This window comes from Falco rusticolus, chromosome 6 (assembly GCF_015220075.1).
Source record: "Falco rusticolus isolate bFalRus1 chromosome 6, bFalRus1.pri, whole genome shotgun sequence".
Taxonomy (NCBI): Eukaryota; Metazoa; Chordata; class Aves; order Falconiformes; family Falconidae; genus Falco; species Falco rusticolus.
In genome coordinates this window covers 17,582,229-17,609,681 of record NC_051192.1, presented here as the reverse complement: position 1 = coordinate 17,609,681, position 27,453 = coordinate 17,582,229, and the positions used below count along the sequence as shown (strand labels likewise).

At 53.7% G+C, this 27,453-nt stretch overlaps 2 protein-coding genes across 4 annotated transcripts; one reads left to right on the top strand and one right to left on the bottom strand.

Annotated features, from left to right (window-relative positions):
• CTSB (cathepsin B) lies at positions 1–11,973 on the top strand. 2 transcript variants are annotated; one of them, XM_037391378.1, is made up of 10 exons: positions 1–86; positions 5,722–5,873; positions 6,423–6,508; positions 6,921–7,035; positions 7,288–7,406; positions 8,121–8,206; positions 8,910–9,056; positions 9,740–9,856; positions 10,403–10,531; positions 10,625–11,973. In XM_037391378.1, the coding sequence occupies exons 2-10, from the start codon at positions 5,748–5,750 to the stop codon at positions 10,720–10,722; spliced, it is 1,023 nt and encodes a 340-aa protein (XP_037247275.1). In that variant the 5' UTR covers positions 1–86; positions 5,722–5,747; the 3' UTR covers positions 10,723–11,973. The 2 variants fall into 2 exon arrangements, with proteins under 2 accessions (XP_037247275.1, XP_037247276.1); XM_037391379.1 differs by lacking the exon at positions 1–86 and adding an exon at positions 1,938–1,983.
• FDFT1 (farnesyl-diphosphate farnesyltransferase 1) lies at positions 10,848–27,273 on the bottom strand. Of its 2 annotated transcripts, XM_037391376.1 has the most exons (8): positions 27,099–27,273; positions 25,566–25,663; positions 20,493–20,676; positions 17,853–17,981; positions 17,187–17,378; positions 15,964–16,140; positions 15,541–15,693; positions 10,848–14,293 (listed from the first exon to the last, which is right to left on the bottom strand). In XM_037391376.1, exons 1-8 carry the CDS (start codon positions 27,213–27,215, stop codon positions 14,072–14,074), a joined length of 1,272 nt encoding a protein of 423 aa, XP_037247273.1. In that variant the 5' UTR covers positions 27,216–27,273; the 3' UTR covers positions 10,848–14,071. The 2 variants fall into 2 exon arrangements, with proteins under 2 accessions (XP_037247273.1, XP_037247274.1); XM_037391377.1 differs by lacking the exons at positions 25,566–25,663; positions 27,099–27,273 and adding an exon at positions 24,972–25,492 and having other exon boundaries at positions 14,000–14,293.
• Between the last annotated feature and the right edge of the window lie 180 nt (positions 27,274–27,453).

Genomic DNA, 27,453 nt, shown 5'->3' with positions numbered 1-27,453 from the left:
TCACGCTGGGGGCGGGCCGGGGTGACTCAGCCGCCGGGAGCTGCCCCTTCCGCGGCCGCCGAGGGAGCGCGGCGCCGTGCGGGGCGGTGAGACCCGGCGGGGGCGCGGGGGGACCCGGCGGGGGGGGGGCCCGGGGGGGGCGGGGGGACCCGGCGGGGGCCGAGCCGGGCCGGGCATAAGGCGCGCGGCGGGGCGGGGGTGCGGGCGCTGCGGCGGGGGCAGGTAAGGGGTAGGGATGCCGCGCCGCGCGGGGGACAGGCGGGGGGGGGCAGGGATGGGGTATCCCCATCCACTGCCTCCGTGGGGCGGGGAGCAGCGGAGCGGGGCGAGCCCCGCGCCCGGGGGATGTTGCGGAGCGGCCCTTGGGGGGGCAGCAGCGTCTCCCCAGTTTCCCAGCGGCGTTTCAGGGTATTTTTGGCCGTGGCGGATCCAGGAGGGATGCTCTGCAGCTCAGGGGTGAGGTTTGTTGCAGGGAAAATGCCATTAACCCTCAGTGCGCCTCAAAACCAGCAAACCTTGTAAAAATGTCGGGAGGAGGGAGGGACTCTTGTTTTTGTAATGAAGATAGGGAAAAAACCCCCAACCAAACCTCAGTCCCAGCCCTGACGCAAAGGAGGCCGGTTTGGCACCCACTGAAGTGCTTCTGGGAACATCCCGTGATGTGCGGCCGAGCTTGGGTCTGGCACCAGGACCACAGCTTGGAGACGGCTCTAGGTGGGTGCTGCCTTGCACCCATCTGGCACACCGTGGATCGGCCCAGGCTGCGCTGCAGGCAGGATGCAGCAAAGATCGCCTCCTTCTTGTGTTTACCCCCAGGCTGCAAAGTTGGGGTTGCGGGGTGTCTGCTACAGCAGCTGAGGGCTTGTGCAAGACTCAGGTTTATGGATGGGCCTGTAAGGAGGAGAGAGAGAGAGAGGAAGAAAAAAAATTTAAGTGCAGCTCCATTTGGGAGGAATCTTGCGCTTTCTGTGAACATAAGCTGTAGATGCGAGCACCACAACTTGCCTCAGGATGTATTTATTTTGTCAGATACCTAATCTGCTAGCGATTCGGCTTTCCTGGAAAGGAATGGGTATGGGGCAGAGTGACTCATGCTTTTTCTTCTTTTAAGACAAAAAAATCAAGCTTTGATAATGCAGCAATAGCTGTAATGAAGTCACCAGGCCATGAGTTTGGTGTGCCCAAGCTAACCTGGCAGCGCAGCCAGCTGAGCTGGATGGTGTTGTTTGTAGGCTTGCTTTATTGTGGCTTAGAGTCACACACAAATACTGGCAGCCAGAACAAAGGACAAAGCTGGGTTTCGGTAAAGGGCTGCTTGCTGAAGGAGGACACATGACTTGAGCTTTGCTGAGTACCTCTGACCCTGCAGGGGTGGGGGTGTTGTAGCTGTGGGGGTGGGGACAGCCGTGATCATCCTTAAAGCCTTGGAAAAGGGTGTGGGGGTGCCTCTGTGCCTGGAGGGGTTTGGCCCAGACACTGGAGGAGCTGAGGTGCTTCAGGGCTGTGACTTATCTCATGGCCTGACCTGCCTGAACTGAGTCATTTGAGCTGGGCTTTGACTAGCCTGTTTGGGGTTTGGGTTGGCTGGTTTTGACTGTGCAAAGAAATGCCCAGCTAAATGGGTGTTGTGAGCTTTGATTTCTGGGTGATGTGAAGAAAGTCTTCGTGGTGGGACTCCGCAGCGGTGAACCACAGAGGGCTTTGGTGTTGCCGGCACTCTGCATCTCCCTTGGGTGCTGGCTGGGAGGAGGCTGTGGGACCCTGCTGATCCCCGGCATAATGTGGTCCAAATAGTTGGAGCTCCATCCCTGGGAAAGCAGGCAGGGAACTGCAGCTGAGTCCAAGATCTCTTCGTCGGGAGGGATGGAGAAGGCATCTGGGTGATGTCACCTTCCCTCCTCCCTGTGTCCCTGCAGGCAGAGCTGCAGTGAAGAGGGAGTGCGGGTGGGTGGTGCAGCACCAGCCATGGCCATCTCGCTTCAGGTGCTCCTCTCTCTTGCACGCTGCAGCTGCTCTGAGCAGCTCGTGTTGGAGGGTCTGCAGTCTCAGTGCTTCCTCTTCACTGGCTGGAGGGGGGGGGGGGCTCAAGGGCTGCACTCAAGTGGCCCAAATGCCCTCTTTTTAAGCAACCAAGCCGGCTGAATTGCCAGTCTTGCCCAGGGTCAGCTGTACTGATGGATAGATAGCAGCTTTCTGCAGTTCCTTCTTGCTCATCCTTCAAGAAATTGCATTACCCCAGCTACTTTGCATCCCAAAGCAGGGGGCAGGGAACTTGTTTTCAGCTCCCAGGTCTGCAGCCCTGTAGGAGGTGCAGCAGCTTGGGCGGGCTCTTTGCAAGCCTCAAGCATCCTCCTGCCATCTGGAGAATTCACTGGGGCAAAGCTGCAGTGTCTTTAAGTCCGACAGCCATGCTTTGCTTCTGTTTCCAAGCTACTAAGCTGTAGTGGGATGTGACCCATGACAACAGCCTTTGCCAGGGTCATGCTGAAGCTGCAAGGGACCTCCAGAGGCATGGGGGGTGCAAAGGGAAGGGTTCTCCTGGGGGTGCTGGAGAAACTCCCCTGGCCTGTTCACTGTGCGGAAAGAAGAGCAGATCTCTGTTGGATGCAGCAGGTGTTACACAAGTTTGGTTTTGGTGCTGCTCTTTTGGTGACATTTAAAACAGCTGTGGGTGTGGGGAGGGGAAGGTGTGTGTGGAGGAGATAGCGGTGGTGGGGGAAACACACGTGATAACACTGACATAGGAAGTGTCTTGCTGCTAGTATCTGTGGGGAAAAGGGGGTGATGGTGGAAACCAGCAGCTTTTTCTTAACTTGCTGCATTGCCTCTGGGGCTGCTTTGTCTCTGGCTGCATGTGACTTGCTGTCGGTGGACGTTGGCCTGTGAGTCCCATGCCTACGTTCTCTACAGATAGATTTACAGTACACTGGGGGCTTGCTCAAGCTGGGGGTGTGGGTGGGTAGGGAGGAAGAAATCATATGAGATGAAGGATTTCCCCTTCCTTCTCCACCCAGATCTTGGGAAGCTCTGTGCCATCCAGCTGAGAGCATCAGCTCCCCGCTGAGACGCTGTGGCCACAGGAGACTTCATAGAATCACAGAAAGGTTTGGGATGGGAGGTTAAAGGCCAGTCTAGTCCAACCCCCCTGCAGGGACATCTTCAAGTAGATGAGATTGCTCAGCCCCGTCCAACTTGGCCTTGAGTGGTCCCAGGGAAGGGGCATCTACCGCCTCTCTGGGCAACCTCTGCCAGTGTCTCACCACCCTCATCATCAGGAATTTCTTCCTTATATCTAGTCTGTATCGCCCCTCTTCCAGTTGAAAACCATTCCGCCTTGTCCAATCACTACAGGCCCTACTAAAAAATCCATCCCCATTTTTTTTACAAGCCCCCTTTAGGTAACGAAAGGCTGCAGTAAGGTCACCCCAGAGCCTTCTGTTCTCCAGGCTGAACCACCCCAGCTCTCCCGTGGCCCGTGGGGAGGCTTCGTGCCTGTAGGAGACTTGGCAAGAGGCTCGTTAGCTGGAAAACCCGACTGGCTCCCCGGGTGTTTTGAGTTGTGCTGGGTGAGGTCTCTCTGTTTCTGCTGGGTCTGCTGGCAGCCAGCCATGGCGTGCAGAGCTTAAAAGGCGAGCACCCGTTTGAGGGGAAACCTCCTCATATCTTTTTTCATGTTGGTCTCGGGTTGCCCAGAGCTTGCAGTCTGCAGCTGGTGTGGTCCTGGTAACCTGAAGCTGTGAGATCTCCTGTGTCTGTCCATCAAGAGCTTGGCACAAGCAGCAGTGTGATGCAGGAGGCTTTGCAGCATGGGGTTCAGCATGTCAGCGAATTGACAAGCATCCTGCTGAAAACAAAAGTGTATCAGGTGGCTTCAGGCCTCAGAAATGCCTCCCTTCTGTGCTACAGAAAGTAGGAAATTGCCTGCAGGGAGTACAGAAGTTTTTCAGGTTTTTTGTTTGTTTGTTTGTGATTTTTGTTTTGTTGGTGTTTCGGGTTTTTCTAAGATTTTTTCATTAGACAAGGTGCTTCAGCACAGGCTGGCCACCTGCAGGCTTCTGTGGCCATGTTGAAGGGGCACAAGGTAAAAAATCACAGTAGCCTTAGAAATATATATTTGTTTTTCTGAGTGTAACCTGCTTCCTGCTGCATAAGCAGTGGAGCATGGTGGGGACACCAGCAATGCTAGCGAGTCCCTTATCCACGAGAAGCTTCCAAGTATGCAAATACATATGAAACCCTTTTGAAGAGGTGAGATTTAGGGGTAGGAGGACCCATGTGCTGCTGAAACTCAACTGGCTTTTGGGCTGAGCATCCTGCTGAAAGCGCAGAGTGGGGGGAGAAATAAATAAATGGTGGAAGGAGGAGGGGGAAAGGAAAAAACCCAAGCCCCTTTATACAGTTAGCTGCAGCTGCCTGGGCTTGTCGCTGGCAGAAAGTAGGACACTCCTGCTGGGTTTTCTTCTCTGTAAAGGCTAAACTTGGCTGCGAGTGGGTGGAGGCAGGCTGCATGGAGATGCGTGTGTGTCTCCCCATCCCCTGCGGCAGCTCGGTAAGCTCTGGTGCCACAGGGATGAGGAGCTGCTGGCAAGAGCTGCCTGCCCGGCTGCTGGGGCGTATTTGCCCAGAAGGGTTTAAGCCCAGGCTTGCAAAGGCGATGACACATTCAGCTCGCTCAGATGAGTAGGAATTAAAGCCTGAATATCTCTGCTGTCCAGGCTGTAGTGGAGTATCTGAGGTCTTGGGTCGCTCACCAGGCTTGGAGCTCATCAGGATGGACGTGGCAGTGGTGGAAGGGGAGCTGGGGGGCTTTTCAGGAGGAGAAGGGTGCCCTGGTGTGTTTGCAGAGATCAAGCAGCTGGTGGCCTTGCTGTGCATCTGAGTCAGGCGTGGGGATGAGGAGGAAGCAGCGAGGAGGAAGCAGCGGCTGCTGGCATTGGGGGTTAAATTCAAGGATCTCTGGGCTGGATGATGCATTCCAGAGGCTGTGGCCCACCCTTGAGGTGCTCCTGGATTTCCCCTGTGTTTCTGTTCCACAGAATGGGACTTTCCTGGTGCCCTGTGCGAAGGGATGTGGCTTCAGAGCCTCTGCCATGAAAAGCCCCCGTGGGAGGGGAGCGCAGGCAGCAGCTGTGGGCAGCTCCCGGTGCATGCAGACCCCACTCAGCATGGGCAGGGGGGGTCCCTGCCCCAGGGCTGTGACCCCAGTCAGGTCCCCAGGGCAACGGGCTAGCCAAAATGAGGCCATAAAGTCCAAAAATGTGGTTTAGAATGATCCCTTCAAAGGGAAGAGGACTGCACTAGGGCAGGGGCTAGCTGGTCCCCGGGCCTGCAGTCCTGCCGGCCATTTGCCATGGAGGCGGGGTGTCACTTATTCTTTGTCCTAGTCCTTATTCTCCGTTTTTGTGGAAGTAAACATAGCTTTTAATACCCTCCAAATCCCTTGGATCTGCTTCAAAAGGTATTTTCCTGCAGCTACTAATCCTGCAGTGGTAAAGAAACAGGGTTGCCTTGTCTGATTTCTTCTGAGCTGGAGGAGGGGGTTTATGAGTCCTGTACTGTGTCTCTCCTGACCTTTGGAGTAAATCGGGATTGGGAGAGACTGCGTGCAGCCACGTGGTTTGTCATCCCACGTGTTACTGTGACGGTCCTTCTGCCAAGCCCTTGCTCGCAGTCTGAGCCTGCCTTGGGAAGGTTTCCAATGATGCCCATATCTGGCTGCAGGTGGAGTGTCCTGTTCTGTAGCCAAAATGTGGCCATCCGTGTCCATCCTGTGTGCCCTGGTGGCCTTCGCCAATGCTCGCAGCATTCCTTACTACCCTCCTCTCTCCAACGACCTGGTCAACCACATAAACAAGCTCAATACCACTTGGAAGGTAAGTCCCGGGTTTTTTTGTGGTGGTTTTTGGTTTTTTTTTTTCTGGGATGCATCGCTCAACAGTCTCTCTGTGGGACTCAAGAGCCAAGATTTGGGAGTCTCACCACGGTGGTTGCATTCAAACCAGCCTTGTCCTAGGTGAGTTGGTGCTGTCAGGGATTCTTGTGGTGGCAGTACCTGTGGAGCTTCTCCTCTTTGGAGCAGAGCACTGATGAATTTGAAGAGTAGGAGCAATGCTAAGAGGAGAAGACTCTGTGGAAGGCTGGAAACAAGCAGCACGTGTCAAGCTGTATTGGTGACTGGCCAAACCCTCCTTGGCCAGGCTGCTGTGACCAAAGCCTAGAGCTGGACCATAGATTATGGGTCATGATGCACTGATCCTGGAAAGGGAGGTGTTCTGTGTCTGTAGGTAGCTTGGTCTTTGGCCCCTGGGTTTTATAGCAAGGGTCAGGCACTGGTTGGGTTTGAGGGAGATCTGGAGCTGGTCCCAGCAGTGCACTTGGTGGCTGTGAAGAGTCATGTCCTATTTCTCTGTGTCTCTTCCCAGGCAGGGCACAACTTCCGCAACACTGACATGAGCTACGTGAAGAAGCTCTGCGGCACCTTCCTGGGCGGGCCCAAGCTCCCTGAGAGGTGAGTGCCAGGAGAAGGAGATGAAGGCCCTGTAAAAGTTTGTGTGGATGCTCCTGGTGTGTCTGGAGTGGGTGAGGATCTCACCTGGCAGAGGAGATGTGAGCAGGGTTCCCCTGGGTGCAGCTTGTTGGACATCTTGCATGGAATTAAGCACAGATGCATGTGTGGGGGGAACATCCATCCTCTGTCATGCCAGATACTTGACCAATAACGTAATTTGTACTCCTTGAAACTTAAAACGTTGGTAGAGCTGCCTACCTGGTTTGAGGACTTGAAGTATTTATTCTACTTCAGTAAGCAAACAAGAGCCCTTATCCTCCAGATCACCTTCAGAGGAGGTTGGAGAGTCTTGTGCACCCAGTCCTGTTACTCTGGTGTTCCTATAACAGGACTTCTATGTTCTCGCTTGCAGGGTAGATTTTGCTGCAGATATGGAGCTGCCTGATAACTTTGACTCCCGGACGCAGTGGCCTAACTGTCCTACCATCAACGAGATAAGAGACCAAGGCTCTTGTGGTTCTTGCTGGGTAAGAGCATGGGTGGCTTAAGGTCCTGCCAATGCAGAGTTTGCTGGACCAAAAACATGCTGTTGAGTTTGCGACTGAATTACATAAATGGGGTGGTGGGGCACGGGAAGTCCTGCAGTGTCTGAGCTTCTTCTGGGTGGGCTTCTCCCAGCCAGGCTTGTGCTTGCTGCACTCATTGCCAGAAGTTTGCCTGGTTTCTCTCCCGTGGCTGGCTCTAATGGTCTTCCCTTGGGTTTTTGGGGCTGCCTGCAGGCTTTTGGTGCCGTCGAAGCAATTTCAGACAGAATCTGCGTTCACACAAACGCCAAGGTGAGCGTGGAGGTCTCAGCGGAGGACTTGCTGTCATGCTGCGGCTTCGAGTGCGGCATGGGGTGAGCTGCTCTGGGTTCTCGTGCGCTTAAAAGGTGGGTGGGAGGAGTGGGGCCACAACCTGAAGATGCTGACCATTTCAGCCCCATTTTCCTAGTCTCCCTAATGAACAGGAAGCCCCACCAGTGGTTTATGCTGTAGTTGCTGGGGTTAGGTGGGAACAGAAAGTTGTCTGCGTGGACTGAAAGTCCCTGAGGGCCACGTCTTGCCCCAGCAGCAGTGGATGATGATGGCTGGTGGATGGAGGGCAAGCAGATAACGATGCTTTCCCATGCAGAGTCGCCGGCAGCCTAAGCCAAAGGAAGGATCTTTTAATAGCCCCAATGCCTTGGTTTTCAGGCACAAGCCAAATTTTGCCTGTGGCTTTTGCAGTTGTTGAGAGCGGATGGGTGTGGGGGATGGGGGTGGGGGGTGGGGGCGTAGGGGTGTGTGTGTCTCCAAGTTGTGTGGCTTTTGCTGCCTCTGGTGGCAGAGGCTGACCAGGGACCTGGTGAAGCACCACTGCTTTGGGATTTGGAGGCATGGATGCTCTTAGCTCCTTCTTGCCCTGAGGCTTTGATGTCTCGAGGCCTAGAAATCCTGGGGAAGGCAGGGACAGGCTTAAAAAGGTTCAACATGCTGAACGCTTCCCTTCAGCCATCCCATGATGGCTCCGTTTCCCCTCTTCTCCCAAAAGGGGGGAAGGCTGGAGCTGGAACTGCTGCTTCTTTCTTCAGGTGCAATGGTGGTTACCCCTCTGGCGCATGGAGGTACTGGACAGAGAGGGGCCTCGTGTCTGGGGGTCTCTATGATTCCCATGTGGGTAAGTCCTGGTCAGTACCCTTATGAAAGCAAAGAGGAGCATCTCTGTTACAGCTTCATGTCCTTCAGGGTGCTTCTCTTCTGGTCTGCATCCTTGTGGCTGCTCCTTCCTTCAGATCTCTGCTCAAACACTTCTGCTATCCCAGCTGGCTGCTCCTGTCCCCATGGCTCCTTTTGGTCACCCCTTTAGGACAAGGGCCCCTGAAGACCACCTAGAGTCAGGAGACCCATCCAGGAAGGGAGCACAGTAGCCTGACTTAACAACCCCACAAGGCACCTGCTTCCGTAGCAGGAATGAATCAGGCTGTGAATATTTTGGTGGTGGTGGTTTTGGACCAGTTCAATACACTTTGGATGAGGGCAGGAGTCTTCCTGGCGTGTTTCCCCGTCAAAAAGCAACTTCTAGACTGGAAACGTCTGCTTCCTCCTAGTGTGGCCATAAGTTGGTTCATGTTTTCATCTTTTCCATCACCTTGTCAAGAGGGGAGATGGCGGGAAGCAGGTCCAGAAGGAAACTCATTGCCAATGCAAGGATTGGCCATCTGGCTGTGACGGACCTGCTCTTGCTTGCACCCCATGATATGTGGGGTTTTGGGGTCAGAAAGGTTGTGCCCATTCTTGGAGCATATGGTACTTCCTCCAGCATGGCTGATAGACAGGGGTGCTTGGGGACAGCCGGTTCATGCTGCCTCTGTCCTCAACAGGCTGCCGTCCCTACTCCATCCCACCCTGTGAGCACCATGTCAACGGCTCCCGGCCACCGTGCACTGGGGAGGGGGGAGAAACCCCCAGGTGCAGCCGGCACTGCGAACCAGGCTACTCGCCCTCATACAAGGAGGACAAGCACTACGGTAAGGGAGGTGGCCTCCAACACCGCTCAGTGCACAGCAGCTCCAGAGCTGCTCCTAGTGGTAGCTTGGTGGGCTTGGCAGGGTTGGACCTCATCCTAAACTGGTTTATGGTGGTTATTTTCGTGCCCTCGGGATGGGTGGTCCTGGAGGAAAGATAAGCCTGGCAGATGCACAGTTTGTATTTGCTGAGACCCAGCTGAGTTGGGGCGGGGCAGGGACGGGAACTGACTTGAGTCCTCGTGGTGCACGTGCCTGGGTTGAAGGGCATGGTGCTGAGCCCTGTGGGATTACGCTGTCAAAGTCACCTCCTTATTCCTTAGTGGTAGCCAGCCCTATACATGTAGGATAACCTGGCTGCTTCTTGGAGATTTGTCTTAGCCTTGAGTAGTTTGGGGTTTTTTGGAAGTGAGGGTGTGTAAGGAGAAAAATACCCAGTGAAGCTGTCTGAAGTAGGTCTGCGGGTACGGAATAGGACTCAGGTTAAATCATTTCCTCTGGAAGAGGATGGTTGGAGCCCACTTTTCCTGCCTGTCTGTGTCGGTGCCTCTGGAACCTTAGAGTTTGAATTTAACCTTTAAGTGGAGAAGGCCTCTTGCACGGACATGCTGAGCAGTCTCTGCAAGTCCCAAGACCCATGTGGCCTGACAATGCTGTATTAATGGTGGGACTTTTTTCCTCCCCAGGCATCACATCTTATGGTGTCCCTCACAGTGAGAAGGAAATCATGGCTGAGATCTACAAGAATGGCCCAGTGGAAGGAGCCTTTATTGTCTACGAGGACTTCCTGATGTACAAGTCTGGTGAGCATCAGCACTGAGGCTGTAGGGAGCCCCGTTCCCTGCTTCATCCATAGGTCTGTCTTTTGTGGCCCTTGTCCTGCTACTCAAGTCTGAAAGGAGACTTCAAGTTCACGCTTGAGTATCTGGTGTTGCAAGAACGTGGGGAGATACCATCTCCTGTATCCATTGGTTTCTGCTCCGGACTGGCTCAGGGAGGAAGCCCCAATGGGGAACCCCCAGAACTGCAGCTGAGAACAGCAGCTGGTATTGTAGGTAAACTCCTGGCAGATGGCTCTCCTGGTGTGGACCCTAATTCCCTGTTTGGAACTGCTTGGTATGTGCTGTATTTGGGCCCCTTGCTGAGCGTCTCTAGGTGTCCTTCATGTTGAGCTGATGCTTGGCATCAGTCCTTCCTCCAGACTCTACACTAAGCTTCAGGTCCGCATTTAACCAAAGCCACCTTCTCGGCTGGTCTCTGAGTTTTGATATCAAACGTCTCATGAGCTGTCAGCGCTCTGAAGTGTGGAGACACAGCGCCTGTTGATGTGTTGACTTGTTGCCTTGCAGGTGTCTACCAGCACGTGTCTGGCGAGCAGGTTGGAGGCCATGCAATCCGGATCCTGGGCTGGGGGGTGGACAATGGTACTCCATACTGGCTGGCTGCCAACTCCTGGAACACCGACTGGGGAGACAATGGTGAGGTACCCCTGGGGGCTGCCAGAGGGAACCCCCTCCCCATTCTCCTTGGTGCGATGGGGAGGTTGATTTTTGTTCTTGCTGTGCTTCCAGGCTTCTTCAAAATCCTTCGAGGAGAGGACCACTGTGGCATCGAGTCTGAGATTGTGGCTGGCATCCCCAGCACGGAGCAATACTGGAAGAAGATGTAACCTTGATCAAACCACAAATAATCCTGAGCCCCCAATGCTTTTAACTGGTAGCAGATTGGGTGCAGAGCCCCTTTCTCCTAAGAGACTGTAGTTGAGGTTACTTTATTAAAGCTTTTTATGTTTTATTTTTTTTAATGGTATGGCGGAGCTGGAAGTGAAACTGCTCCCTGCAAGCCCTCTGCTCCTGGTGAGTCACAGCTGTGGGGCATTCCATGCTCAAAGGACTGCTGGAGGGCTTGCTGGCCTCTTGCACCATGGCAGTTGGTTAGCCTGCACCCTTTCCAGACCGGTCTGTTACCGGGAGGGTAGGAAGCAGTAGTTTTGCTGGTACTAGGGATGTGGTGGGGCAGTGGAGATGGACCCTGCTGGGAAACCATAGTGGGGGTGATTTGCGTACCCCTGGCTGGGTTGGTCTGTTAGTGCCCGATATGTTAGCGTGTGCCTTGAATTGGCTAAATTTAGACCTATTAATGACAAAATACTGACAAACTTGATGAGGGGCTGGCTCTGCCTGGAGCTGTGTTAAGGCCCCTTCCTGCCCGCAACAAGCCCTTTGTGCGTAGTTTGCTCTGCTCCATCCATTTGGCTGCTTTTTAAACCACTTGTTCGTCAGCTGTTTGTTTAGGGTTTTTTTTTTTCCTGCTGTAGTTTGAGGTTATCGATCCTAGGGAAGGGCCTGGCTGGAGGTCCATGAGCCTTGGATCCAATGTCTTGCAAGCATCTAGGAGCACACTGAAAAGAGCAAACCACCCTTCAGCCATGGCTGGGCAGGTTGGTGTGCAGCAGGTCACACCTCAGTGGGGGTGCTGCACCCAAAATTGGTGTGATGCTTTGGGACTGCGGGTGCTGAACACTGACCAGAGATGAGGGATGTTCCCCATGTTTGCTGCAGGGAGCTCATGCAGATGCTTGGAGGTATCTCACTAAATTGCACACAATTGAACCTTTTTTTTTTCTTCAGCCACAGGCATTAAGAACAAAACCCCTTATTTTTGTTACTGGGGGCAGATGTAATAGCCATGTAGGAGGAATCGTGATTTGTCAACACTAATATAGCAAAAGAGCTTTTTTTTATTATTATTTTAAAGCACAAAGTATATTGCTGAGCTGAGGCTACATGCCTGAAATGTGCGAAGCAGGCTCTCCCTTGCACTTTAAAATAGCCCCTTACCTCTGCTTACTCAGACACCAGTGAGACAGAGCTGTGGTGTATGTGATTGGAACAACTGTGCCAATAAATGATTTCTCCGATGTCTTTGTCTCCTGGCCCTTGGTTGACTTTAGACCCCCTCAAACCATTCTCCTGTTCCCTGCATTGTGGAAACCAGGCGAGACCCTTCTGTCATGCCAGCGTGGTCAGTCCCAGCCCTGCCCTCTGGCTGTACTGGTGCCAGCATGGATGCAGCCACTGCCTGCAGCTTGTGCTGCCTCCTGAGCAGCCCCTGGGCATTGCCCACTGGTCAGGGGAACGTGCTTCAACATGGGCGAGGGTGCAGCCAGGGCTGCCCCCAGCACCTCTGCACGCTGGCATGGAGGGTGCGTGGTGAGACGGATGTACCAAGGCACCTGCAGCCCCCGGCTGTGCCACCACTCCTGCTGCCTGCAGTGCAAGGGCCATTAAAAATTTATTTACCAACCTTTAGCTCTTTCTCACCCTGGTTACAATTCTTTTAGGCCTGGCACGCAGCGCTTTACTGTGATGCCCTGAGTGGCGGCAAGGACGCATCTGCATTTCATCTGAGCTGAGGGCTCATATCTTGGGGCATAGTGAGGAATTACTGGTGTAAAAGAAATGACAGCTAACAAAAAAATAAACATACCAAACACTTTTTTCTTTTTTCCCCCCAAAGAAAACTTTTAATTTCAACAAGACAGGAAGCTGCACAAAGAGAGCTACCGCAAGTTTCTTTTGAACAACAGCTTAAAACTATCTACATTGGTACTTGTGGAGTAGGGGTCCTTCTTCCAGTAACAGCCTGGCTGCAGGGGCTTTGCCTTGCAAAGGCCACCAAACTGCACCTGGCAGACAGCTCTGTCCCGTACCAGGAGATGGGCTGACCTTCCCTTCGCAAAGGCAAAAGCACCATTGGAGGAGGGGCGGGTGGGGACCCTGAAAACAAATACCCACCCCAACAAAACAGGACTTCCCTTTACTGCGTTGTTTCCTCTTGAAGTTAAGTCTAGCACAGTAGAAACCTCTTCCAGCTTGCACGTCAGTCTAACCCGAAGTGTCATCCCAAGCTGGAGCTAAGTAGGCCAGGGAAACCTGCCCTGGCCACCCCCTCGGTGGCTCAAGCCTTCCCAGCCCACCCTGCTGCCTTTTCAGGGTGACCAACTCGCCAAGGCCCCCCAAGAAGCACCACGTGAGGGACAGCACGGTGCAAACCCTTGCTCTCCTGGCCTTGCAGAGGCACCTGGCGCTGCTGCAGTGGTGCTGCCCTGCCATGGCCACCCACCCCCTTGGGCTGAAGAAGTGGTGCAGAGCCCAGACCCTGGGTCGGGTACGGGGTGATTAGCTCAGGGCCATGCGGCAGCCCTTCTCATTTTAATCACCTCCCAGCCCTGAAAGCATGAAGCTCTGCAAGTACAGGGTGCCATGTGCTGGAGGGCAGGGATCTGCAACAGGCTGCTTTCAGCAGGGGGTGCATTAAAGTCGAGAGAGCATCCCACCTCCTATGAACTGAACATTAAAAGGGCTTGTGTCAAGCCTAGCAGCCTCCTTCAGCACAACAGAAATGTGATTGCCTCTGCCTGTTTCCAGGCTGCAGGATGTCTCAGCCAGCCTGGGCTGAGGACCAGAAGGTGGCCAGAGCTTTTTCCCTGAATAAGGAAGCATGTTCCTCTCCTGGCTGAAGCAGCAATCCTTCCAGTGTGGAGCAGGCACCAGAGGCAATGAAGAAGAGGCTGCCTAAGAAAGGGAGGCAAAACCCAGAAGGTTTTGCTCAGCTCTGAGCTGGAAATGTGTCTCAAATCTCAAGCAAGAAAAGAGGCAACTGGAGTTTCTATTTAAAACCATCCTAACAAAAAAAAAAATAATTCACATAAACTGTCCAACAGGACAGGGAAAAAAAAAAAATCAACTCCAAACAGTAAGACTCCAATTAGTGTTTGTAACGATCCAAGCAGATGGCAAGGGTGGTGAGGAGCGGAGTCTGGCAATGCCACACCATTGCCCTGGGGCTGCAGCTCACCAGCATCCCATCCTCATCGCCAGCATCCCATCCTCATCACTGGCCCAGGCCCTGCGGCACCTCGGGTGCCTGGCCATCCACAGCGGCAGGGGGCGAGGAGTCTCCTGCCTCCACTGCCCATCTGCCAACCATCTCTCCCCCCGCCCGCCCGCTGGCCATCAGTTCTCGCCCGCCTGGACGTACTCCTCGGTGGCCTTGGAGATGGTGCTCAGGTACTGCCAGCTCAGGGCGGCCAGAAGCATGGCGCATGACAGGTAGATGGGGGAGTAGTGGTGGCGTGATGCCATGGGGCTGCCGGGCAAGCTCATGGCACGGATGGAGGCGATGACCTGCTGTGTCTTGTTGGATGACGGGTCAGTGCTTGGGATCTTCTGGTAGATCTGGGGAGGGAAGAAGGAGTAGTTATGGTTCCTGCTCAAGGTTAAGGGGACAAACAGGTGCAAGAGGAAGCCTTAAGGGCCACCACATCCTCAAGAGCAACCTCAGTGGTGGACTGCCATGGAGCAAGAACCAGCTGCAAGGGATGCCTGGATGGGGCCAGGGCCTGCTTCCCTTGAGCACTGCACTAAGCCAAGCAGCCTCTTGAGGGCACCCCGCGATGGCAGATGGACCACGCAACCGCAGACACAATCCCTCAACCACAGGTGGTGCTGCTGGGACCAGCGGTTCTTGCCCCCAGCCCTCACCCACTGCCGCTGCGCTACATCCCACTTCAAACCAGTGAGGATACCCCAGTGGTGACCAGCAGCTGGTGTGACTGCCACCCTCCATCACATAACACCATGGTCTTTGGGTTTTTCTCTTCGTGGTCTGCAAACCCCATGGCTTTTGGGATACTTGTCTGCACGGTTCTTCAGGAAGTGTGCACAGAGAGCCTCTTCTGGACTAAGGTGCTGAGGTGTGTCACTGTCCCTTGCCATGGGGTTGGCCAGCCCGCAAAGGGAGCTCTAATAACTAAAGGGTCTCCCTGGTGCAGAAGTAATGTCTTTTTATTTAACAGCCCTCACTGGATTTGAGTTTGGGGTTGGGTTTTTTTACCCCCCGTGAAACCATCCACCAGTTGTTCCACCACATGAAGTCTTAACCTCCACTGTACCCTGAAGCTGGGAGTCCCACTGCTTTAACCACCTGTGAAGAGCTGCTCTTACTACTGTTGGCCACACAGCACAAGGAAACCACCACCACATCATGCTGCCAGCTGCAACTACAGACACAGAGAAAACAAGACTGCTTGCCGGCGCTGCCCATGGGGAGACGATGGCGCCTGTTCAGAAGTGTGCTGTGGGGAAGGTCCCCTGTGCCTGCCCAGCCCAGGTGAAGCCCTGATTCCCTTCTGAAGTCCTTCCACTGAAGTCCTTCCACCAGAAGGATGGCAGGACTTCAGTCTCTACCCCTCAACACAGGCACAGACCAAGGGTACGTTCAAGGGAACCCATCAAGCACCCAGCCTGGTCCAGGCCAAAACCAGTGCCAGCACTGAACCAACTAGGATTCTGGGAATCCTAACATTCCTTGAATCCTAGGATTCCTAGGAAAGGATTAACAGATTTACATGTCTTCTCAATCCCACGCCAGGAGCGACGATGGGACCAGCCAGAGAGTACTCAAAGCAAACTGTTCAACTTACCTCTTCCACATACTGGTACATGATGGCTTTGACAGCTTGTATGTTTGTGGCATCCATCATGAGAGTGACGGCTTGTCCCTTCCGGATCTTCACTACACCCCTGAAAACCTGCTTGTTGTTATAGCAAGCAGCCAACGTGGCAATAGCCATCACCTAAGGAGAAACATGAAGAGCCCTTACCGCACTGTGGGGAGCTTGTCAAAGGAGTAACCTTGGCCCTAGTGAAATCAATGGCAAGACATTCTGGAGTGGAGCCACAATCTCACCAGCAGCAGAAATCGTAGGTACAAGGACAGAAAGAAGAGATAGAAGAGATGAAGAGTAAAACCAGCTAATACCAACATGATAAATAACCTCCTTCACTTCCAATGTCTCATCAGCTGGGCTGCAGATGATGAAGAACCACTTAAAAACATAACTCACCTGGGGGATAGCACAGAAGTTAAAGACACTCTGGTTTCTCAGGCGGGATAAGTATGTGAGGACATCAGGGACATGGTGGAGGGCATTGGTGATGAGCTCATTCAGACACTGGACAGCCATATCAATGTTCTCTGGTTTGGCAAGATCTGAGAGCTTCTTTGCGTATCTGCTCCAAACCTAAACATCAAGATAACGACTCACAAGTTGGAGGGCACATGCATGCCTTAAGAGAGACATCACTAACAGTCTGAGGTCTGGGAGAGCAACAAGAACCGCCAGAGACCCACAAAAGCCTTGAAGGATTGAGGCTTACTAGGCTAAAGAAAAGAAGGGCGGGCAGGCTGCAGAGATATGACAGTGGCCTTTGTATATACAAAGGGATTGTAAAGAAGAAAGATGCAACTCATCTCCCATCTTCTCTAGCTACAGCAAGGAAAAGGTGAGTCACACATCGGGCTCACGTCAAGAAATACTCTTGAGACAGGTGAGCCACGTGGAAAAGGGAGAGAAAAATTCTTGGAGAGCCTGAAGAAGAGCAGACAAACATCTGTCAGGCACAGGCAGAGCTGAATCCTGCCTTTGGGAACCAACTAGGTACCCTCATCTCACACAGGCTTATTCTCCCTCATTCCTAACAACCTAACAGAGAGGGGGAAAGGAAAAGCTGCTCAATAAATTCTTGGTGGTGTGGGGAGACATCACCTTGTCCCCACATCTGTACCCAGACAGCTGTAGATAGATGTGGAACTTGTCAGCCGGCTGTCACTACAAGAAATGTTACTATCAAGAAGATGTACAGCCAACAGTAGTGATCTCACACAGCACAGCTTTACTGTAGGGTTTCAGTAAAATTAAAGCAGACGACCATGTCTCTCCTATTAACTTTGATCTACAGGGACATGAGAGATAATGCAATTTTAGCTGTGCCCTTTCTGCTGTGCACCCTTTAATGCATTCCCAAGGCAGGTGTCCTGGGAAGCATGGATGGTTGGCTCCATCCATTATAGGTCTTGGACAGAATATGAAAGACTGTCAAGGGACACCAACAAACAGTGGGAAAAAACCTGGCTTTGAGGATTTCAAAGGGAATTCCAGCAGGAACCCTTCTAATCAGAGGATGCAACTCACTGTATTGGAGCAGCGACAGCAGCACCTTCAGTCCTAGCGCATTTCCCAAAGAAGGACAGCAGAAACACTCACCCCAAGGCAGTGCTTTCCCTCACCTCTCTGGGCCAGAACTCCCTTCCCTCCAGCTGGTCCTCCAGATAGTCACGGATTATGTTGGTTTTCTGCAGGAAAAGGCCCATGGAGTTTGCCAGCTCTGTGTCCTGCCCAACGATAGGATCTTCTAGCTCTGATGCAGAGAAGAGACGGGAAAGGCCAATCCCCACCAGCCCAGCAACGTAGTGACAATACTGTGAGGCACCGAGAAAGGAAGGGACAGAAAAAACCAAGATAAAAGGAACAGTTGTTACAAAATGCTGCCTATTTCCCACAGCAAGTTCTGAAAAAATGATGCTCAGAAGTAATTGACAGTGCATTTTCTGCAAGTTCTCATTGCCCTCCCTAGAATGTCTCAGCTTTCCCATGGCCAGCAAACACCTTACCAAGGATGTCCCACCAAGCTGCCACTCTGCCTCCAGCAGCTGAATGAACTGCCCACGGGGGAACAGTGGACATGATGGGTGACCCAAAACACGTGCTGGTAGGCAACAACCACAATCTGCACTGTCCTCCTGTTAACCACAGGGCCAGCAGTCTCTTAAAGCCTTCCCAATCCCACACAGCCTCCCTCACCCAACTGAACCCTCTGCCCACAGGGATGCTCCATCTCCTCTTTCCCCAGAGACAAGGTGGACTCTACTCACGTTCAGTCTGGGCTGACTTACCTTATCCCACTCATGCTGAGAATCCACCTTCTTCTCCAAGAACTCTGCCATCCCAATGCCCATCTTGTGGCAAATATCTGAAATCACATCCTGGTAGACCTTTGACAGGTTCCTGAACTCCATGGAGATCTGCAGCACAAATGAACATGGAGCGGGTGGGGGAGGAAACAAAGTCAGGAAAAACCAGCAGAGCTCCACATTTATTAAGAAATCAGAAAAAGACTGTTTACCAGGCTCTTATGCTGCCTTGGCTGGAGACCTAGGACAACTCCAACAACCAGAGTTGTTTCAAGGCCCTTACAGGAGAGGCTCAGTGTGTTCTCAGTCTAACACTATGTATGGTCTCTGGCAAGAGATCAGACACAGCAGTATCTTTGGGAAGGCTCTGTGGCCTTGGGCTAGTATCATTTGGGAGCTACAGAACAAAACTAGCTATGCTTGGTACACAGAGCTGGGTTGGGTTTTTTTGTAATTTGTGAGAGCACTCCATTATTTCAACCATGGGAAAAGACCAAGGAGGCTTCTGGTGTCCTGATCCCCTGAGCCCTCTCCAGCTCTGGCTTTGCAGGACACTCTTTGCACAACTGGAAAGGCATCAAGCAACAGAGAAAGTGTGAAATCTTTCTTCTGCATGTCCAATAACATGATGCAGTGACTCAATCCCTTGTCACAGTGAAAAGAAATTTAAAAGTGCATCCCTCCCCTTCCCAGAACTGTGGAGCACCACATTTTATTGCACTAAGCTTTATTCTCCACCAGTGGGTAACTGCAGCCAGCCCAGGGTGTGCGTCTGATAAGGACAGCGGTCTGAACAACTGCTGCTCAGGCACCACTGCAGACCCAGGCTCTCCTCCTGACTCTATCCACAGCTGGTGGCACGTCCTTGCCCTGTGCCTCACTCTGTCTATAACATAAGCATATCGACTCTGCTTCTGTCTCAATGGCTTCAATCCACTACCCAGAGAAGCACGACTTGCAAGTACACCTCTGCCAAATATTATTAAAACCATACCTGAACATGAGCTCAGATTGCGCCAGTGAATAACCAAGAGAGAACAACTAAGTGCCATAAACACCTTCTCAAAAGCTCTTCTAAAGTACCAAGTCATTCACACACCTGCTATCTCTCTATCATTATACATCAAAAATCCTCTGACACAGTCACGCCCTATAGTGCATCTCCCTCCTAGGTAGGGCACAGCCACTGTTATCCCAATGCTGAGCATCAAAATTTACAATACATCTCAGTTTTCCAAACAATCACCCTATTCCTGCTGCTGGGGAAAGCCTGGTAAGGGTACAAAAAATTTAAAATGTTAAGAAGCTGAACAAAATAGAACTTCCTCAGAAATGAAATGCTCCTCACTAATTATTATACTTTCTCTTAAACAGAACTTATAATAAACCCAGTTATTACTGATCAACACAAGCATCAGCAAAACTCCAGCATTCACCGAGGGCCGCTCCTTGGCCCTCACCGAAACCAGACATCTGTATCCCACCCAGCAGAGCCCAGCCTTGCCTTCCAGCCACAGCATCTCCATGGGCTGGAGGCTTAATGGTCCATCCCCTCTAGGGTGACTGGCCAGACAGATTCCTCTTTCTACTCTGTGGGTTCACATGGCACTGGGAGATGCTGCATCTCGGCGCAGCAAAGCTCCACCACCCCACCGCTTCTGCTGGGGCTGAAACCTGGCAGGAGCTGAGGATGAGCATCATCGTTTCAGCTCTGCTGCCTGCCATCCTGAGCACCTTCAGCACAAAGTCAAGGCCCTACAGCTACATCTGCACCAGTAGCTTAAATATCAAGTACGGACTCAGTCCCCTGCAGCTACCTCCAAGCAGCATGGTCCCTGACGTGCTTCTGACCCCAAGCAATCCCCAGGCAGTGCTTGGGAAGTCGCGTGGGTCAGAAAACACTTCCCAAGGACAGTCTGCGATGCAACCATGCTGTTCAGCACGCTGAGAGAGTGTAATGGCTTGGACATGGCCAGACTTTCTCAATCTGCCTCCAGGTCAAAGAACAGGCTCTGATACTGCTTCAGCTTGCTAGTGGAGATGCAGACTCTCTGTGGCTTCCTTTTAGATGGATCCTTAGAGCAATAAGACTTTGGGCAATATTGTTACCAACACCCAGGGGAGCTTTATATCTCATAAGCATGTTAAAGATCTGCACAGAGACTCCTGTAGCTCTAGGGCACATCCTGCAGGACCACTGCAAATGCTAGCCTATCCACAAGCCGGATGGCCAGACAAGCTTTCCTCCTCTCCCTACCCTGTTAGGGATCACAGGACACTCAAGCCAGGCAATGCACAGTGTTCGACAACAAATCCAAAACCGCTGTCTGCAAGGCAACTGTCACCTACTCTTCCAACAGCGGAGGCAAAAAGCCACTTTTTAGAGCTGGAACTTTTCCACAGACAGATCATCTCTGGCTCATACAGAGAGTTGCACAATGTCTGGGTTTCTCCCCCCAGCTCTGCATCAGCCCCACGTGCAGGTGATGGAGCTCTTTGAAAGAGCTATGGGCACACCAGGGACTCAGCGAGCTCAGCAGGCACAGGCAGGTGTACATGGAAAGACAACCATGCACACAAAGGTGACACAAGGCAGCTGAAGCAAGAAGATGGATGCCTTACCGTTGGGAAGTCTTCCAGCACCTGCCGGTCCTTCTCCTTGCTCTCCATGTATTTCCACTCTGGTTGATAAAGATAGGAGTGAAACTCATGCAGCATCGGGACCTTTATATCTAAGCTGATGCTCATATCATCCTCTATAGTGTCCAGGGCACGGAGAACTAGGTAGAATATACAGACGGCATGTCTGGGAGTGGGGAGGAAGAAAAAACAAAAATCCCTTACTCAGGATTGCCTATTAGGCAGGACAAACAGCCAAGATGAACCGCACAGCCTTTGGCAGACGCACTGCATGCTCAACATGGCACACACTGGCACTGCCAGGTCATTGGTGCCTTTGGAGGATGTGAGCACTTCCAGCACAACTCACTTTCCCATTTCAAGTAATAAAATACTTCAGTCATTGAGCAGAAGAACGCAGTGATGTGGACACCTTCCCGGCTCCCACTGTTGTACCCTAGCATCTCCTAGTTTGGAAACCAGCTTTGGTCAAGGGATGCCCACATGCAATAATCCCTCCTCCATCAAATCACAGAATGGTTTGCATGGGAAGGGATCATTAAAGGTCATCTTGTCCAAGTCCCCTGCAATGAGCTGGGACATCTTCAACTAGATTCAGGGTGCCAGCTTCCCCAGCCCTCACCTGGGGACTGTGGCTGTCCCCCACAGTGCAGGAACATAAATGAATTAGAAACATGCTGCTCAGAATCCCAGGGTCACAGGAGCAGGTTAGGGATGGAAAGCACCAAGAGCAGCACTTCCCACCTACCTACATTGCTCATCATCTCCTTGAACCTCCACTCTGAGCAACAGAGGTGCCTTGGCACACAGTCCCTACGGGCTGACTGCTGCAAAAGCTGTGGCATGCCTGAGCTGGGTTAGAAAACCCAGGTTTTTTCCTTCATGTGGAGAACTATGGCATGGCTTTTGGCTAAGATGCGTACTGGGGAAGGGACAGGCCTGTAAGGTCTCCCCGGGTAGGACAGGTCCCTGCCAGGTCCAACCCCGCAAGCAAGATTCAACCATGCAAGCAAAGCCAGCGCTCGCCAGGACCCAGAGGACAGAGCCTGAGGTCAGTTCATCGGAAAAAGCAAATACAAAACAGGGAAGGGGAAAAAACGCAGGTGTACTTTTCCTAGCGTTTCCCATACTCTGCACCCAGCACACTTTCATCCTATTTGGTGGGAGGGGGGTGTAAGGGGGTGCCTCACTGTGCAACAGGAACATTAAGACTCACAGCTTAGAGCCAAAACCACCCCGTATTTTCTATCTCCGTGCACAAGACACTGGAGCCAGCCCAGGTGTCCCAGCACCCCAGTGGGAAGCTGCTGGAGAGCCACTCCCTGGCCCTACCGCCCCTGCCTTCGCCACCCAGGCTCCGTATTTCTGCATGTGGAGCAATAACAGCCCTGATGGCAAGAAATACTGGCTCCAGCTCCAGGATTTACATAAAACAATCCCCAAGTGCTAAATGATTAGCATTGATAATGCAGTTATAATGCAATGATAAGCAGTGATGCGTCAACAGGATGATGCATTTATTAATTGTTTAACAAATGAAGAACAGCTTGGACTGCTTAAATGCTAATCACTAGGCAAAAGTGTTGCTCTCCCAAGATGACAATGTGCAAGCGCTGATTAAGTTGCCAGGGAAAACTGACTGGTTCTTAGGGCCAATACTGTTAAATTTTGCATTTTTAGCTTAACTGAAGGGTATTTAACACATCCACCAAACCACACATCTGAGTGCTCATGAGCAGCTCTCTTCATGCCCTCCTGTTCCTTCACAAGACTGAGTTTTTTCCATTTCAACTGGGTTGCAAAGGTTTATCTGACACGATGCAAGTGCCCAGGACTCCCTGCTCCCTTCTCAGCAGCAACTTCCACCCGCAGCAACCAAGAAAGGTGGAGCAGAACCTGAAATGCCATCTCAGAAGCATGTCTCACATTGACACTGTCCCAAGGGAAGAGCTAGCAACAAGTCCAGAGCCCAGCATAATTAAAATACTTATTTAACCCCACTTCTGCATCCAAACCTTAACTGCATCCCTAGTTTGCATCATACACTGAGCTTAGCTCTGTGGTGCTTCGGGCAAATCAAAGGAAGAAATTTTTTACAGTGAGGGTGGCGAGACGGTGGCACAGGTTGCCCGAAGAGGTGGTAGATGCCCCATCCCCAGAAACATTCATGGTCAGGCTAGACAGGGCTCTGAGAAACCTGATCTAGTTGAAGATGTCCCTGCTTATTGCAGGGGGCCTGGCCTTTAAGGGTCCCTTGCAACCCAAACCATTCTATGATTCTATGAAACATAAAATAAAAACAATTACATAGTGAACGTGGTCTGCCTGCAGCTCCCCATTTCTCTGCAGGGTTCCCAGGCACCATGCTCCCAGCGGGGCTCCAACTTGAGATCCATGGGGATGGCAGGGGCCAACCAAAGCCAGTCTTCACCAGAAAACCCATGCAGCAAAGCTGGCAAGAGGACACTCTGGCAGTACCTCCACTTTATACAACGGAAGCACTCACTTCCGAAGGGCGAGCCTGGTTTCATCTCAGGGCTCAAGCTCCAGCCCTGTCCCAGGCACAGCTCCCCCTTCCCAGGGGAGGAGGTCTCCCTTCTCCTTGCCACCATTCACCCTCTGCCAGCCCCACAAAGCAGCGGAACCTACAGGAATGGATCCCAAAGGGTCCCAGGGACAGGCAGGACCCTGGGGCTGGCAGCAGGGGAAGGCAGGAGCATCCCCTTCCTCCTCTCCACCACCACGAGCAACGATGTTGGCTCATCACTCCACCACCCTGAGCTAGGATGTTGGCTCACCACTCCTCTCCACCACCACCAGCTAGGATGTTGGCTCAGCTGCTGATGAAGCTGCAGTTTTGAGCCTCCCACCGTCTAAGAAAACACCCTAATCATGGAGCAATGGGCTGGGCAGGGCCCTCGCCAGCAAAACACACGGTTTATGGGGCCAAAAAACATAAGCAAGAAGGAATGAAACATTTTAGCTCAACTACCAATAAATATCCTGGTGCAGGAAGCACCACTCCAAGCGCTCATCCAGAAGTTCTCCGTTTTCCTACAGTCCTTGGGGGATGCATGGAAACTCTCCCCAGGGTAGGGATGTGAACCACGGAGCAAGAGCTTCACACTTCCCCAGCCTTCAAACAAGGAGATTTCACTCTACAGAAGTTGCAAACAAAGCTGCAGCAGGGCAGGGGACTGGGCTGTGGCAAAGGACAGCGTGCTTGGAAGCAGACCCCAGGCAGTGCTGCATTTCTCAGCATGACACGGTTGTTTCAGTGTTGAATCCTACCACCAGCTCCTTCAACCAGCAAGCACAGAGGCAAATATTAAGTAGTCCATAACCAGAGAGGTTCAGTTTAACCCCCTAAAGGAGATAACATCAACAAAAGCAGTTCTTTGACACAATCCAGCAAAATCAATTCCTTCGTTAAGCTTGCTGCTCTGCCTGTTTCTATATTCTGCCTGTTTTGCATTTCCCTCTTTTGTCCCTGAACTCTTCAGCAGAGCTACTACACTTTGAAAATTAGTTCCTTCTGCTCCACTACAGAGCCAGCTGCAGTTCAGCAGCAGCCCTCACACAGCCATACGTTGCAAAGATCTGGCAACAGCTTTTTCAGGATGCCACGCAGAAGCTTCTGTGCCCTGAGGGGAGGGAGCCTTCCTGATCCCAGCAAGCCGCAATTCAAGAATTAAAGAACAGAAAAGACAGACGAGAAAGATAACTGCAGGATGATCAAGGCAAGCACACCACATACCGACACTGCTAACAGGTTTCAAGGTGTTTTATTGGTTGGCTCTTTTTTTTTTTTCTTAATTTCTACATTATGTAATATACACCGAGCATGGGGAAAAAAAAGTTTAATTCTTGGCCCCACTTGTACCTTTCCACTCAGCCCCAGCCAAAATCCTGAATTCCTTTGCCTTTCCTGTCAAAACAGGCTGCAGACACCATTTCATAATCAATGGACAACTCTGGGGCACCATCCGAAATGCCAAATTAGGGCTCAGAAACCCAAAAAATAACCCAGTGTTCAGGCTGGCGCCCGCAACTGCTCAGCGGAGTTGCAACCGCAGCATTAGACACATTCAGTACAATTTATACAAACCCATAATTTTGATGATTAACCCATTCTGGGATTAACTTGAGAGATCTACACACTGAAATCAGTTACTACTGTGTGAATATAAGGCATTTATATAAAGCACATTTTATATATATATATATATACACACGTATGCATGAGGCCACAGGCCAGCTGAGCTTTGCGTCCTCTGGTACAACAGCAATAATTATGACCAGCTGAAACTTTCCTGCATGGGTCAGCAAAATTTGTATGGCAAAAAAATGAGTTGTGCAGCAAGTCCGTCACCCCCCCCCTCCCCGTGCCCACATAGATTTTGAGGCAGCTGCTTCCAGGCAGCATGCAGACCCTCGGTTAGCCCCAGGGTTTTTGCTCACCTCCTCCCACTGGCACAGCCACGTCCCTCCAGCCAGCCTGAAGGCCGGCGCCAGCCTTGGCACCGCTGGGACACATTCCCAGGGTGTCATAAACAGCACACGGCCAAGCAACGAGTTTAAACCGTCTGCTGGTGCCCGTCCCCAGGCCTGCTGGGCCCAGGAACCCAGCTGGGGGGTGGGGGGGGGGAATCATGCGTGACAGCCAGCTGGGACGTGGGAAACCCCACGTCCAGCTGCAGGGGGTGGGGCTGGATGGCGGCTCTCCCGGCCAGCCCAGCCCTGGACCCCCATGATCTGCTTGCACAGGGGTGGAAGGGGAAGCGTTTCCAGCAGCTCAGCTGAAGGAACATGGCATAGGGGGAAACTGCACAGACCACCGCCCGGCTGGCTCTGCCGGGGAGACCCTGTGCAAGGGGGGCCTTGCACCCACCACTTCCCGGGGAGCCCCAGCGCCGGGGGGGGGTTTGCACCCACCACCTCCCGGGGAGCCATGGTGTCAGGGGGGGCCTTGCAGCCACCACCTCCCGGGGAACCCCAGCGGGGGGGGGGACACTGCACCCGCCCCCTCCCAGCCACCCCCCACCTTCCGCTCACCGCAACTCTCCGTCCAGGGCCTGGATGACGGCGGCGAAGCTGCGGCTGGTCTGGTTGAGGTAGCGGTAGCAGGTGCGGAGGCCACATCCCAGCGAGTCCTGCGGGCAGAGCGGGGCGCCGGGGGGCGGCTGGAGGCGGGCGGCGGGCAGCGGCGGGGCCGGGGGGGGCGCGGGGGCACCGCGCTGCTGCTGCGCCCGCCGGCCGCCGCCCCGCAGCCGCCCCAGCGCCCGGGGGGGACCCCGCGGCGGTGACAGGGCCAGAGTCCGCTTGAGGAGGGCCACGGCTTTGGAGCTAGCCGCCATGGGGGCGCGGCGGCGGGGGGCTGCGGCCGCTCCGCCCCCCCCCCCCCCCAGCCTGCCCGCCCCCTTAACCCACTCGGCGCCCGTCCCGGCCGAGCGCCGCGGCCCTGCCGGGCACGGAGCCGGTGCGATGCACGCAGGGCACCGGCTCCGAACAATGCACCGACAGTCTGAAGCCGGTGCAAAGCACCCGGGCCGTGCAATGCACGGAGCCGGTGCGATGCATGCAAAACACCGCGCCCCTGCAGGGCTCGGGGCCGCTGCCATGCACACATGGTACCAGCCCCGAGCAATGCATGGAAAGAGCAAAGCACTGAATGAAGCTGGTGCGGTGTCCGGAGTCGTGCAAGGCACTGGAAGCATCAAGCCGCTGCGAAGCACCCCGGCCGTGCAATGCACGGGACCGCTGCGATGCAAGCAAAGCACCGGGCCCCCGAGTTACTCGGGGCCGGTGCGATGCACGTAGGGTACCGGCTCTGAGCGATGCATGGAAAGCCTGAAGCCGGTCCAAAGCACCCGGGCCGTGCAATGCATGCAAAGCACCGGACCGCTGCATCACTCGAGGCTGGTGCGATGCACGCAGGGTACCGGCCCCAAGCGATGCACCGACAACCTGAAGCCGGTGCGAGGCACCGGGTTGGTGTGATACTTGAGGCCGTGCAATGAAGACGTAAGCATAAAGCCGGTGCGAAGCACCCAGGCCGTGCAACCGGGTGCAATGCAGGCGAAGCGCCCGGGCCGTGCAATACGTGGGATGCGCGACACCGGTGCAAAACGCCCGGGCCGTGCAATACCCTGCGTCAGTGCCATGCACGGGAAGCATCACGATGATGCACCGCTCGGAGCCGGTGACAGCGGGATCCTGCAACGCCCGGAGCCGGTGCAATGCACGCTGCGAACTGCATCAGCGTAAAGCACTGGTCCTGTGCAACGCGTGGGAAACCTGGGGCCAGTGCAAAGCACCAAGCCCGTGCAATGCACGCAGGGTACCGGCCCCGCGCAACACCCGGGAAACTCGAAGCCGGTGCAATGCCCGCCGGGTCGGTGCAACGCATGGGATGCACCGAGCCCGTGCAAGGCGCACACAGCCCAGCCGGTGCGCGGCCCTGCAACGCTCACCTATGGCAACGCCGCAGCCGCGCAGCGAGATGCCAACCCCCTCCTCCCCCGCTCTAGGCATCGGCGGAGATAGCGAAGCGCATCCCCCCCCGGCCCGGTATCCCATCCTGCTCACCGGGTCGATCCGCGGCATGATGGCACGGTAGCCGCCCATCTTGAACCGCAGGAGGTTGTAGATGTCCTCCGGGTGGCCCAGCCATTTCCTCAGCAGCTCCATGGGGGCCGCGTTCATCCCCCCCCCGCCGCCGCCGCCCTGCGCCCGCCGCCCCCCCCACTCCACCCGCCCGGTGCTTAACGAGAGCCGGGTGGTGCCGCCTCCGCCCCGCCCCTCCGCCAATCAACCCGCTCGTCCCATCGCTCGGTGGGCCGGCGGGGCATCCATTGGCCGAGACGCGCTCGCACCAGGGAAGCGCCAGCCAATAGAAAGGCGGCGGAGCTGGTGTGACGCCGGCCGGCCGGCGGTGATTGGG